This window comes from Primulina huaijiensis, chromosome 3 (genome assembly GCF_012295235.1).
Source record: "Primulina huaijiensis isolate GDHJ02 chromosome 3, ASM1229523v2, whole genome shotgun sequence".
NCBI lineage: Eukaryota > Viridiplantae > Streptophyta > Magnoliopsida > Lamiales > Gesneriaceae > Primulina > Primulina huaijiensis.
Genome location: NC_133308.1, coordinates 19,832,425 through 19,846,140, shown reverse-complemented (window position 1 = coordinate 19,846,140; position 13,716 = coordinate 19,832,425). Strand labels below are relative to the sequence as shown.

The 13,716-nt window shown below is 36.9% G+C and overlaps 1 protein-coding gene across 1 annotated transcript; it reads left to right on the top strand.

Moving 5' to 3' along the window:
• The first annotated feature begins 711 nt into the window (after positions 1-711).
• On the top strand, positions 712-11,896 carry LOC140973607 (carbamoyl phosphate synthase arginine-specific large chain, chloroplastic-like). Its single transcript, XM_073436546.1, is given in 4 exon segments — positions 712-831; positions 7,741-9,085; positions 9,189-9,881; positions 10,156-11,896. Coding segments are annotated over 3 exon segments (3,564 nt in total). The 5' UTR covers positions 712-831; positions 7,741-7,765; the 3' UTR covers positions 11,707-11,896.
• Positions 11,897-13,716: the final 1,820 nt, after the last annotated feature.

Sequence of the window (13,716 nt, the reverse complement as noted above, 5' to 3'; positions counted from 1 at the left end):
AGAAAAAACATTTATTTTAACTTAATTAAGTGCTTTTAAAAACACAATCCTATACAAACACATATAAAACTATATAAAAAAAATACTTTTTTTAAAAAAAAGTCACTTAATCCAAACGGACTTGTAATTATAACATCACCCATAAAACTTTCCAACTCTTTGCTTCGACAAACTGACACTTTTAGTCTTTTACATTGTTTAAATCCCATCAAATTGAGAAGATAAAAAATCTAAATATTTTTGGTGATGAGATTCATGTTTTATTTTAAAAAAAAGATAAAGTAATACTTGTAATGATTCATAATATTACTTAAAAAAATTCATAATATTTTGGTAACATGTTTACATTTGGGGGAAACTTTATTATGCTGGCTTTTTTGTGATTTTCAATATATTTTTTAAATTAACTATTTGGAAACTTAAAATACAATATAAACATTTCGGAATCTAAGAATTCTTGAATTTTTTAATCCATTTGTTATTTTTAAAAGTTTTATCACAAGAATAATGGTATATCCAATATATTTAATAAATTGTTATTTGTATGAGATTTTACTATTATAATGTGAGATTTTATATTTTATATATTATAAGATTTTGAGAAATAGAATTTTGTATTAAATTTATTTGAGGTAAGAGCAAATAGAATTTGGGAAATTGTGATATAAAATAACTTTTTAAATATTTTTGGTTAATATTTAAAACAAAATAATAATCCAAAACCCTTGCCTAGAACTCCAAGACTCGAGCACAATTAACAAAGAGCAGCCAAGCCCTCTTGTTCTTCTTCCTCTCCGTCTCCTCCATTTCCAGCATAGAGTAAGTATTTAAGTGAGTATTCCCATTAACGTAATTCGAGTTTAATGGATTTCTATTTTGTTTTTGTGCGAATGCCTCAGGTTTTTGTTGAATTGACCCAATGAAAAATATTATTGAAGTCATTGAATGGTAAAAAATTGAACTTTGAAGCTTTGGTGTTCAGGAAATGGGTTTTCGGGCTTTTCGGTTTTACCAATATTTATAACCGGGTGATGCCAGAATGCATTTTTACATTACATAATCACATGCCACAAGTTCCAACCTTTTATGAAAAATGGAACTTTTAATTTTTGAATTCGACACTTTTGTGAACGTCCAACAGGAATTTGATCCGGGACATTTGTGTTGAAACATGGTTTTTGGACTTATCAGTTTTAGTCACATTTATGCAAAATACTACTTTCTATTTTCGTTGCTTAGACTGCATAAATACTTTAAAAATGAATTGTATGTTGCATTCTTGTTGTCAATCAGGTACGGTTGGTTTGAGTGATTTGATTTTTTTGGTGACTCTGTTCATGTTTTTGGGATCACCTTGATATAAACCTGTATAAATTACGAACTGTATATTTTGGGTGTCTTTTTACTCAGAAATTTTTCTACTATATTGTGGGTTTTGTTAAACCTGTACAGTATGTTGGAGTACCATTTTTCGCACCTAAGACGCAGCGGAAGTTTTAAAATTTTTGTTTTGATGTTCAAAACGTTTTTGGACGTCTTATGATTTAAAACTATTTTTAGGACGTTTAGAATATTTACTTTTGTGTTCTAAACACCGGACATCCCAAATTATTCCGGATTTAAAGCGGAGATAGTCCTCCTTATATTTTCGTATAAACTTTCTTCCTTCTTTGATTGTCAAATAAAATCCACGATCAGAAACTCTGTTCGTCGTATAGTCGCACTAGAGATTTAAACGAAGTTTGCGTCGAGATTGGATCGTCAGGATTTCGAAAATCCGGCGGCATTGCTGCGGCGGCGCTGAGAAGGGAAGTGGCTGAAAAATTTCTCTTTAAAAATATTTTTTTTGATAGGAAACAATAGTTTTATATAATAATAAGGTCATTTTACATTACAAGCGGATGAGTAATCCGCAAATGAAAACGTAAACAATACACCATCAATCAGGACAATACAAACTTCCAGTCTCTAACAACATCTGACAAAGATAAATGACTGAATTCTCTGAGCTTTGTTGTCGATGCCGCAACCCTGAATTTAATAACATCCCAAATTTCGTTGGCAGTGGCGTATAAGTCGTTGAAAATTCTATTATTCCTTTCGAGCCATATTGACCAAAAAGTGAAATGAACGATAATATACCAGAATGTGCTACCTTTTTTCCCTGCTGCAATACCTGGCTCAATAATAAACATATCTCGTGCCCTCTGCGGAGATACCCAATAACATCTGAGTTCTTGCATCACCATAGTCCATAATCCTCGCGAGAAAGGGCAGTGAATTAACAAATGATCCTGTGTCTCCTCATGGCTCCGACATAACGTACACCAATGCGGACTTAAAGCACAACTAGGCCATCTTCGTTGCAACGAGTCCGATGTAGAAAGTTTACCCAAAGCCACAGTCCACGAGAATATCTGAACCTTTTGTGGGATAGGTACTTTCCAAATATGTTCATGACACAAGAAGAATGGGAAAATGTGAATCAGAAAGAATGACTCGTAAAAAGACTTGACCGAAAACGAACCCGTAGAATCCCCCAACCAAACCCTGTAATCCTCTGAACCCACCTCTACCCTGACACTATCTAAAAAACCCAGAAGAGTGACAAACTCCCCCATCTCGAGATCATTTAGATGTCTCCGAAAGCAGACATCCCAACGGTATTTTCTACACTTGAAACCGATATGAAACATCTTAACACACCCCTCTCATGCTCAAGAATGCACAACTGAAGTATGGAGATATTAACAGGTGGCTCAACCATGGGCCGTCCAACACAACGGTGGGCTTGGGCTCTGATACCATTTTAACAGGGGTATTTTGTTTTTTAACCTCGGTCAACTATTTAATTAAGAAAATTACCTCCTCATGTGTATTTGAAAAACACATGAAGAGGTCATTTTCTTAATTAAATAGTTGACCGAGATTATTTTACAAATTTTCCCCATTTTAACATTGACACTTGTACCTAACTCAACCCCAAAAGCTAGTTCAAGGGGGGAGGATTGTTCAAGTTCATATATGCAATTCTCAGGAACTCTAGTGTTAAGATTGAGATTTAGACCTAATTCAACCTCAACAGCTAGCTCAAGGGGGGAATATTGTTTAAGTCTTTATACGCAACTCCCAGGAACTCTATCCAACAGATGTGAGACATATTAACATATTTCTCTCATGCTCAGGGATGAACACCTGGAGCGTGGAGTTTACAAATCACCCAAATACGGGCAGAACGAGTGGCCCAACTATCGGCAGTCAAATATATAACGGTGGAACGTGAGCTCTGATACTATGTTAAGATTGAGACTTGGACATAACTCAATCCCAAAAACTAGTTGAAAGGGGGAGGATTGTCCAAGTCCATATATGCAACTCCTTGTAACTCTATCCGACTGATATGAGACATCTTAACAGGTACAAATCTCGTTCATATAAAGAAAAATGAAAATTTTGAAAGACAATTTTCCACTTATCCATTTTTGGCTGCTGCCATTTTTGTGAACTCCTTCATTAAAATAGACATGAAACGTCCCTTACTTTTAACTTTAAAATTTGAATAAATACTAGGAATTTTTTTTTCTTATAAAAATTTTCTTCTAATTTCAAAACCATCAAACATAAGAACCAATTATTTAAAAACTCAAATGCATAAAAATCTATAAATCGTCAACTGCAAAATCGTACGGCAATTTAAAATAATCCAAAACTAAAATTCAAAATAAAGCATAAAACCTTTAATAAAATAATCCTCAAAATCATTTCTTTAAAACTTTAAATCTTCAGCTAATGCGGAAAATAAAAGTCTCTCAAGAGTGTATTGCCGGATCCGATCCACTCAAGCGTTAGCGTCTCCCTCAAAATCATCATCGTTTGCTACTATCCAAACCCAATGAGACTAATGATTCAGTACATTCCAACCATACGTGACAAATAATACATATACATGCATATGCAGCTTTAAAATAAATCTTTTAATAAAATAAGCTGGCTTAAAAACTCGTAATCATAGGTAAATCATAAATCATAAAGCTTTTCATGATCGTATATCATTTTTGGGTGAAGTTTGATCCTTGAAAGTGACTTATCATATATCATATCATCATAGTCGACTAATCGGTCTAGCTATACCAAATACCTGGTGGCGGGGCGTAAGCAACTCTCGTCACTGGGCCGTGACCAAACATGGAAATACGATCGTCGGACTTCCTTTGAGGCCTTTTCCCGTAAACGGTCTCCCTCTGCGGCCTTTTCCCTCACGATATCTCCATTAAAGCTTTGGTGTCACATTCAATTTATATCCTTCAAAATATTTTTCCTTTCTTTTTATTTATAAAATATTGTGTCCTTTAAAAATAGCATTTAACGGGAAAAATCGTACAATCTTTACATATATCATAAAATATCATATTTTCATCATAAGCATTTTAAAATATCATTTAACATGTATTATGATTTTTCGGGACACTGCAACCTTTCGACTACCTGGGACGTAAAATGACCATTTTACTCCTGGACCTCAAACTTCCCAATTTTGATTTTTTCTTACTATTCTTGACTGGAACCTATCCCGAACCATCATATAAGCTTAAATTTGACTTCTAATATTTTTCTTAGACGTGAACTCGAGCCTTTCGATTTAATGATTTAATAACTAAACCATGAAGCGTTTTAAACCCGAATTAATTCCAAACTTAATATTTTCTACCCAAATTTTAAACATAAGCTTTTCATTCCTAAAATACCCCCGTGAACCACGAACCCTTCCTCTATTCCTAAGCCACGCCCCTCCAAAACCCGAGCCACCCTCGAGCCAGCCTTGGACCAGACCCTAGCCCCTTTCCTAGGACCCTACTGGACCCTACTGGACCAGCCCCTGACCAGCCCTAACCGTGCACAGCCTCCTCGCCTAGCCTCCCAAAAGAACTGAGCCTTAAACTTCCACCCTTGTGGCCACAACTCCCTTCCTTCGTCCATCAGCGAGTCCAGCCATGCTAGGACTCTTCCTATCCCTAGGACGCAACCCGCACAGGGTCTTGACCACGCATTATCGAGCCCCTGGTCCAGCCGCCCCCCTAGCCGTCCCATAATCCCAAAGAAACTCTTGAAAACCCTAGGTTCTTGCCTCACCCAAGCACGGCTCGTTTTGCATATGACCAGCCCTCATCATACCCTTAAACGACTCCTTTTCCAATTCTTTAATGTCCCCTAATGGCATCATGCCCTTTAGAAGTCATAACACGTCTCAAGCGAGCGTAAAAACGTCAAAACTTTGAAAAATATTCATCCAATCGTCAAATAATTTGATTAATATAATTTTCATGCTTCAAAACATAAAACACACATATTATGATTTGAATGGTGCAAAAAGAAAGTATAGAAACGTGCCTTTGCGTCTAAAACGCTCGAAATGCGAATACCGAAGCGGTGGAACGTCGGTGACGAACGAGTGACGATTTCTACCCTTTTTCTACCATTTTTTCGCGTCAAAACCCCACCGAAAACCCACCTTTGGATGCAAGATAGTCGGGTGATCGTTGTTGGAAGGAAGAAAGAGGAAGAAAATCGAAGAACGAAGGAGAAAAAAATCGAAAACTTCCTTGCCCAAGAGTTCTATGTTACGGCTGTTCTTCCTCTTCAATTCTCTTTCAATTCCGGTAACTTTTGTGTGTGTGTGTTTCGGGGTGTGTGTAGGTGTTTAGGTGTGTGAGTGTGTTTAGAACTCTTTCAAAAATAATTTTAAAAGATTTCTAAACACTTAATTAATGAGCTTAATTAGCCCTAGTTTTTAAATAATTAATTAGGCCCATTCAGATTAATAAAATCATTAGGCCTCAAATTAAAAGGTTTAAAATCCTTAAAAATACATAATTCCTTGCTCCCACTATTTAATTTAAAATTGACCTTAAAAATTTCATAATTCTTAAATTATTTAAAATAATTAGTTTCTTAACTCAAATAAAAAAAAGCTTTTAAATCTTTAACACCTTAATCGTCTATGTTCTTCCGTCCCGGCCGACCACCGATATTCTTCTTAAAATCTTTATTATGAACCAAGAAAAATTACACAATTAATCATTTAGTCACTCAAAATATATCATTTATGCACCCAAAATCATTTAATTAAAATATTTTAGCAATTTAATAATTTTCATGCATGCGGTCTACATAAACTGATTTTTGGGTGTTACAATACAGTTCTACTATCCTCACTTAATTAGCTGTTAAGCTAACATCCACATCTTCCATTACATAGAATTAACTTATAAACTCCTTTATAAGTAATTTGTTTGATACCCATCAAATTATAGTCGCCAAATTCAAATAATTGAATTTGACGATCTCAACGGGAACACAGAATCCAATACTTGTGTGACCATTAATGGTTCAGGGAAATATCTAGTCGTTAGTTCACAACTTCATGTGATTCAGAAAAAAATTATTCTCATGCGCCCTAATTAATCCATTCTTTTCTTCAACCCTTGATCAAGAATGTAAGAACTCAAGTCTGATTGCACTCATCGGATCATGGTAAGAGAGTCTAGTGGCATCTTCCCATGATCTCCTAGATATCACTGATAGTGCTTGCATGAACCTTAAGTTATGGTCAACGTACCAATACGGTTCCTTAAACTTCTATATCCCGATCAAATCTGTAACCATTGGTATATCGACAGTTGCAAATGAATTCGATTACGATGTGATATATGATCTTTGATTGATAACAGTGACATGGTATGTGCAACTGAGCAAACACCTTTCCAAAATGCACATGTCTTAATCTGGCCAGAGATTGCTTGCACTATTAACTCATTAGATCACATATGATAGCTTTACCTGTAAGCGAGTAGTGAATCCTCGACTACAATGCATCGGCACATACATATTTCGAAATTACATCTAATATCGCCATCTGATGACCCTCAATGGAGTCGGTAAACGGATCAAAGTACATGCTAGTACGTAGAGCTTTTACGTTGTCCTGGGTCAAAGGACTAGGAGTGTACAACCTTAACCACAGACTTTTCCACTCGATAAGTGATAATCACTTGGAAAGTTCGAGAGAGGGTTGTTCAGTGCATCATCAAATGATTACTCATGTGTATGATGGACATCTCCATGCCCTTACCAATGAAACATGACGTTTACATCAAATATGCTAGTCTCAAACTCAAGCGACCTTTTTCCTTATTTTAGGCGGTTAAATCCACTAGGAACCTGTTTAGAATATACGGTACACTTCCTAATGAGTTTCATTATCTTTTGTGGAGAGGCAGACCTCATGATACCTATAGTATATTCAAGGACTTTATCAATGCAGCTTGCATGAGTATACAGATAAAGTAAATGACATAATTGGATAAAATCATAAAATATTATTAAAAATAAAGATTGTTTTTACAAAAGAGTCCATAAAGCCCAAGCCACGAGTTGACTCGCTGGGCACCTACTCTAAAATAATTTATCTTTTTACTTAGAATTTTTTTTACCACCTTCATTTGGAAGTGTGAGTTTGTTATGTGCTTGATATGGTCTTTTTATGAATCTAGCAAAATTTAGTAGGATGAATTTGAGGAGTTTTGTATTAGTTCTCTTTTCCCCAGCGACACAAACGCTTCTTTTTGCCGTTTGTTTAAATCTTTCTTTCTCTGGAATATTGCATGTTTAAGCACATAATAACTGATCCTAGGATCGTATTTTTGCAAATTTTTTACAATGCTGCTGTGTTGATTCTTGTAGGAAATTCTAGGAGTGTTAAAAGAAGATGAATCATTGTGCACATCAATGTAAAAATGCTCTATGTAACCTAGTTCAAGCCAATCCATGTATACCCGTACGAGAGCTTTCCCCCCACCTTTTCACCCAGACAAAAGTAGCATTAAAGAAGAGTTCAACAAGTCTGTACCTGTTATCTCGCCACTTGACGTTAAATTCTGCACTAACTGAGGCTGCTGGTGTCAAAAATGGTGATGGTTCATCAAATGGAGGGGTTCTTGAAGATAAAAAAGGTGTGGGTAAAAGAACAGATATAAAGAAGATCCTTATCTTGGGAGCAGGGCCTATTGTGATAGGGCAGGCTTGCGAGTTTGATTACTCAGGTACACAAGCCTGCAAGGCTCTTAGAGAAGAGGGATATGAGGTTATCCTTATTAATTCAAATCCGGCCACTATAATGACGGACCCTGAAATGGCAGATAGGACTTACATCGAGCCATTGACACCAGACTTGGTTGAGCAAGTGCTAGAAAAGGAGAGACCTGATGCTTTGTTGCCCACTATGGGTGGTCAAACGGCACTTAATCTTGCTGTGGCACTAGCAGAGAGTGGTGCACTTGAGAAATATGGTGTGGAGTTAATTGGTGCAAAGCTTGATGCAATCAAGAAGGCAGAGGATAGGGATTTGTTTAAGCAGGCTATGAAGAATATCGGACTTAAGATGCCTCCTTCAGGGATTGGAACTACACTTGAGGAATGCTTCGAAATTGCCAACTTGATTGGGGAGTTCCCCTTGATTATCCGTCCTGCTTTCACATTAGGTGGGACAGGGGGTGGGATTGCTTATAACAGGGAGGAATTCGAGGCCATATGTAAGTCAGGGCTCGCTGCTAGCGTGACATCTCAGGTTTTGGTTGAGAAGTCCTTGTTGGGGTGGAAAGAGTATGAGCTTGAGGTTATGAGAGATTTAGCAGATAATGTGGTGATTATTTGCTCGATTGAAAATATCGATCCAATGGGAGTTCACACTGGGGACTCCATCACTGTGGCCCCTGCACAAACCTTGACAGATAAGGAGTACCAGCGACTCAGAGATTATTCTATTGCTATTATTAGGGAAATTGGAGTTGAATGTGGAGGTTCAAATGTTCAATTTGCTGTTAATCCGGAAGATGGAGAGGTAATGGTGATTGAGATGAATCCTAGAGTTTCAAGATCATCAGCTTTGGCCTCAAAGGCAACTGGTTTCCCAATAGCCAAGATGGCTGCCAAGTTATCAGTCGGATACTCATTGGATCAGATTCCTAATGATATCACAAAGAAAACCCCAGCAAGTTTTGAGCCTTCCATAGACTATGTTGTTACTAAGGTGATGCTCATTTTTTCATTGATATCTGGCTCATGCGCTTATTATGGCTTATTGATTTCACTAATTAATTTTAATATCATCTAACTTTTTTGTGCAAATGCAGATACCTAGGTTTGCATTTGAGAAATTTCCTGGATCAGAGCCAATTCTAACAACCCAGATGAAGTCTGTTGGTGAATCCATGGCAGTGGGCCGAACATTCCAAGAATCATTTCAAAAAGCTGTGCGATCACTTGAATGTGGGTATTCTGGATGGGGTTGTGCACAAGTCAAGGAACTTGACTGGGATTGGGAGAAACTAAAATACAATTTACGGGTGCCCGGCCCAGATCGCATCCATTCCATATATGCTGCAATGAAGAGGGGAATGAAGGTGGATGATATCCATAAACTGAGTTACATTGATAAATGGTTCCTCACTCAACTTAAAGAACTTGTAGATGTGGAACAGTATCTTTTGGCTTGGAATTTGTCACAAATGACCGTTGATGACTTTTGGGAAGTGAAAAAAAGAGGATTTAGTGATAAACAGATTGCTTATGCCATAAAGTCCACTGAGAAAGAAGTTCGATCAAAGAGATTATCTTTTGGAGTTAAACCAGTATATAAAAGAGTTGATACATGTGCCGCAGAGTTTGAAGCTGATACCCCTTACATGTATTCATCCTATGATTTTGAGTGTGAATCAGCTCCCTCTCAAAGGAAAAAGGTTTTGATTTTAGGTGGAGGACCAAATCGGATTGGACAAGGGATTGAGTTTGATTATTGCTGCTGTCATACATCATTTGCCCTTCAGGTTTGTGCATCTTAATTGATTGGTGCTCTGTTTTCCCCCTTTTACTTCTCAAAAAATGCTTGTTTATGAACTTGTGGAGCTTTCATGTCTTTTTTAGGCAAGAGTGAAGAAATGCCAATTTACAAGTCAATTGATATTCTAGGAAATTGCTTGTGAAAATATATTCAGGGACATCTATCTTATCGTTAAATTTTCCTTCAATCAGATTGTAGATAGTTTAGCTATTACTTTTCTGTGTTATCTTCTAATCTTGGAATTCTTTTTCTCTGTGTAGGATGCAGGCTATGAAACAATCATGATGAATTCAAACCCAGAAACAGTATCGACAGATTATGACACCAGTGATCGGCTCTACTTCGAACCTCTCACAGTGGAGGATGTTCTGAATGTCATTGACTTGGAAGGGCCTGATGGCATCATTGTCCAATTTGGCGGTCAAACTCCTCTAAAACTGGCTCTTCCTATTGAGCATTATTTAGATGAGCACAAGCCCAAGTCTCGAAGTGGTGCTGGCTTTGTTAGCATCTGGGGCACATCCCCCGATTCTATCGATGCTGCTGAGGATAGGGAGAGATTTAATGCAATTTTGAAGGAATTACAGATAGAGCAGCCAAAAGGAGGAATTGCCAAGAGTGAAAAAGATGCACTAACTATTGCTGCAGACATTGGTTACCCTGTTGTTGTTCGACCTTCCTATGTTTTAGGAGGCAGGGCAATGGAAATTGTTTACAGTGATGATAAACTTGTAACTTATCTTGAAACTGCTGTTGAGGTGGATCCCGAGCGTCCTGTTCTTGTTGACAAATACTTGTCTGATGCTATAGAGATTGATGTCGATTCACTCACCGACTCACACGGCAACGTAGTGATCGGTGGAATAATGGAGCACATTGAACAGGCTGGAGTCCATTCCGGGGATTCAGCATGCTTGCTTCCCACAAAAACTGTGTCATCTTCATGCTTAAAAACAATTAGGAACTGGACAACAAAATTGGCAAAGCGGTTGAATGTGATTGGATTAATGAACTGTCAGTATGCAATTACGGGTTCAGGGGAAGTTTTCTTGCTCTAGGCTAACCCTCGTGCATCTAGGACAATCCCTTTTGTATCCAAGGCTATCGGTCATCCACTGGCTAAGTATGCTGCTCTAGTTATGTCAGGGAAATCTCTCCAGGACTTGCAGTTCACAAAAGAGGTTATCCCAAAGCACGTATCTGTTAAAGAGGCCGTTCTCCCATTCGAGAAATTCCAAGGAGCTGATGTTATTCTAGGTCCAGAGATGCGTAGTACAGGTGAGGTTATGGGCATCCACTACGAGTACTCAATTGCATTTGCAAAGGCGTTAATAGCTGCTGGACAGAAGCCACCTCTTTCTGGTACCCTCTTTCTCAGCTTAAACGACTTGACCAAGTCCCATCTTGCAACAATTGCCCGAGCCTTTCTTGAACTTGGTTTCAAGATTGTTGCAACTTCTGGCACAGCCCATGTCCTTGATTCCGAAGGTTGTCCTGTCGAGCGAGTGTTGAAGATGCACGAGGGACGGCCTCATGCCGGTGATATGATTGCTAACAGTCAAATCCAGATGATGGTGATCACAAGTTCGGGTGACCAACTTGACCAAATTGACGGAAGACAGCTGCGAAGGATGGCTCTGGCTTACAAGATTCCTATAATAACTACTGTTGCTGGAGCTTTGGCCACTGCTGAAGCCATTAAAAGTTTAAAAAGCAGCAAGATTGAGATGTCAGCTCTGCAAGATTACTTCGACACCGACAATAAAAAAGAGAGAAGCGGAACAGTACAGTCAATTTCATCTCATTCTTAAGAAAGATTACACTTGTTATAAAGTGATATCTTGCCATCGATTTTACCTTTTCTGTAAGTTCTTGTTGGACTTGTAAATCGTCTCTCTCGGGCTCTGGGAGCATAACTATGCCTGCTGTGTTTTCCTAAGCCTATGCTATTTTGCATGTGGATTTTTACGAAAACTTTTAAGTCAATTCTCTTATATTTTGGATCAGTGCCTGTAAATACATCTGGAGGAGGGAGCTGTTTTATGTTTATCTTACTATATCTTACCATATTGTAAAACTTCATACACTTATAGAAACTGTTTGGTTACGTCAATATTTATAACCATGAAAAGTGAGATCTTTCCAATTTTGTCCTCAACATTCTGTGCAAATAGAAATTTCATTTATATACTTATTAAATTTTTTTAACATATCTCCAAATTTTCTCCACATTTCTGTTCTAATATCTATATTTTTAGTAAATAATACATTTAACTGTTGTAAAAAAGTAAAAATTTACGGTAAAAAGTAAAAATCTCAAACTCTCAAAATTATCACACTATACACTTTATAATATTTTTCTCTCAACTCAATTGTGATTTTCTTCACAAATGAGAGATATATTTATAGAAAATCTTTACAAATAATCCAAAAATAAATTACATCATTACCTTCATCATCACACACAAATTTCAATATTCAACACCTAATTTTACCTAATTTTCAACATTCAAATATTCAACATTCAATATTCAAATACACATATTTAAATATTATTTTTCAACACTCCCCCTTGTGATGATGATCATAATGATTGTCTTCATTACGTGTTTTATACTGCCTCGTTAAAAACCTTACTAGGAAAAACCCATTGGGATAAAAACCATAGTAAGGGAAAAAGAGTGCAGTCACGTAAACTCCCCCTCATGTGGACACGAACGTTTCTTCACAAATTTCGTAGATTGCGCATCCCAATATTATATATGTGCTTTCTGAATATTGACGTAGGAAGTGCCTTTGTGAAGAGATCTGATGAGTTTTCACTTGATTGAATGTGACGAACATCAATACATTTATTCTTCTCAAGCTCCTTGGTGAATGCGAAGAACTTAGGAGGAATATGTTTAGTTCTGTCGCTTTTTATGTATCCTTCTTTCATTTGAGCAACACATGCAACATTATCTTCATATAGTATCACAGGCTTCTCGTCGAATGATAATCCGCATGAGATTTGGATATGTTGGGTCATTGATTTTAACCACACACATTCACGGCTTGCTTCATGTAGTGCAATAATCTCGGCATGATTTGATGAAGTTGTTACAAGTGTTTGTTTCTGTGAACGCCAAGAAATTGCAGTGCCTCCACGAGTAAATACATATCCAGTTTGAGAACGTGCTTTGTGTGGATCAGATAAGTATCCAGCATCGGCATAACCAATTATACTTGGATTAGCATCTTTTGAATACAAAAGTCCCAAGTCTGTCGTTCCTCGTAGATAACGGAATATATGTTTAATTCCGTTCCAATGTCTCTTTGTTGGATATGTGCTAAATCTTGCCAATAAATTTACGGCAAAAGATATATCAGGCCTTGTACAATTTGTAAGATACATAAGGGCACCGATAGCACTTAGATATGGTACTTCTGGACCAAGAATATCTTCATCATCTTCACATGGACGGAATGGATCCTTTTCTATGTTTAATGATCTAACAACCATTGGAGTACTTAAAGGATTTGATTTGTCCATATTAAAACGTTTAAGGATCTTTTCTGTATAATTTGTCTGGTGAACAAATATTCCACATTCTTTTTGTTCAATTTGTAAACCCAGACAATACTTGGTTTTTCCAAGATCCTTCATTTCAAATTCTTCTTTCAAGTATGACACAACTTCTTGAATTTCCTTATTTGTTCCAATGATGTTTAAATCATCAACATATACAGCAATAATTACGCATCCGGATGTTGTTTTCTTAATGAAAACACAAGGGCATATTGAATTATTTACATATCCCTTTTTCATCAAGTGATCACTT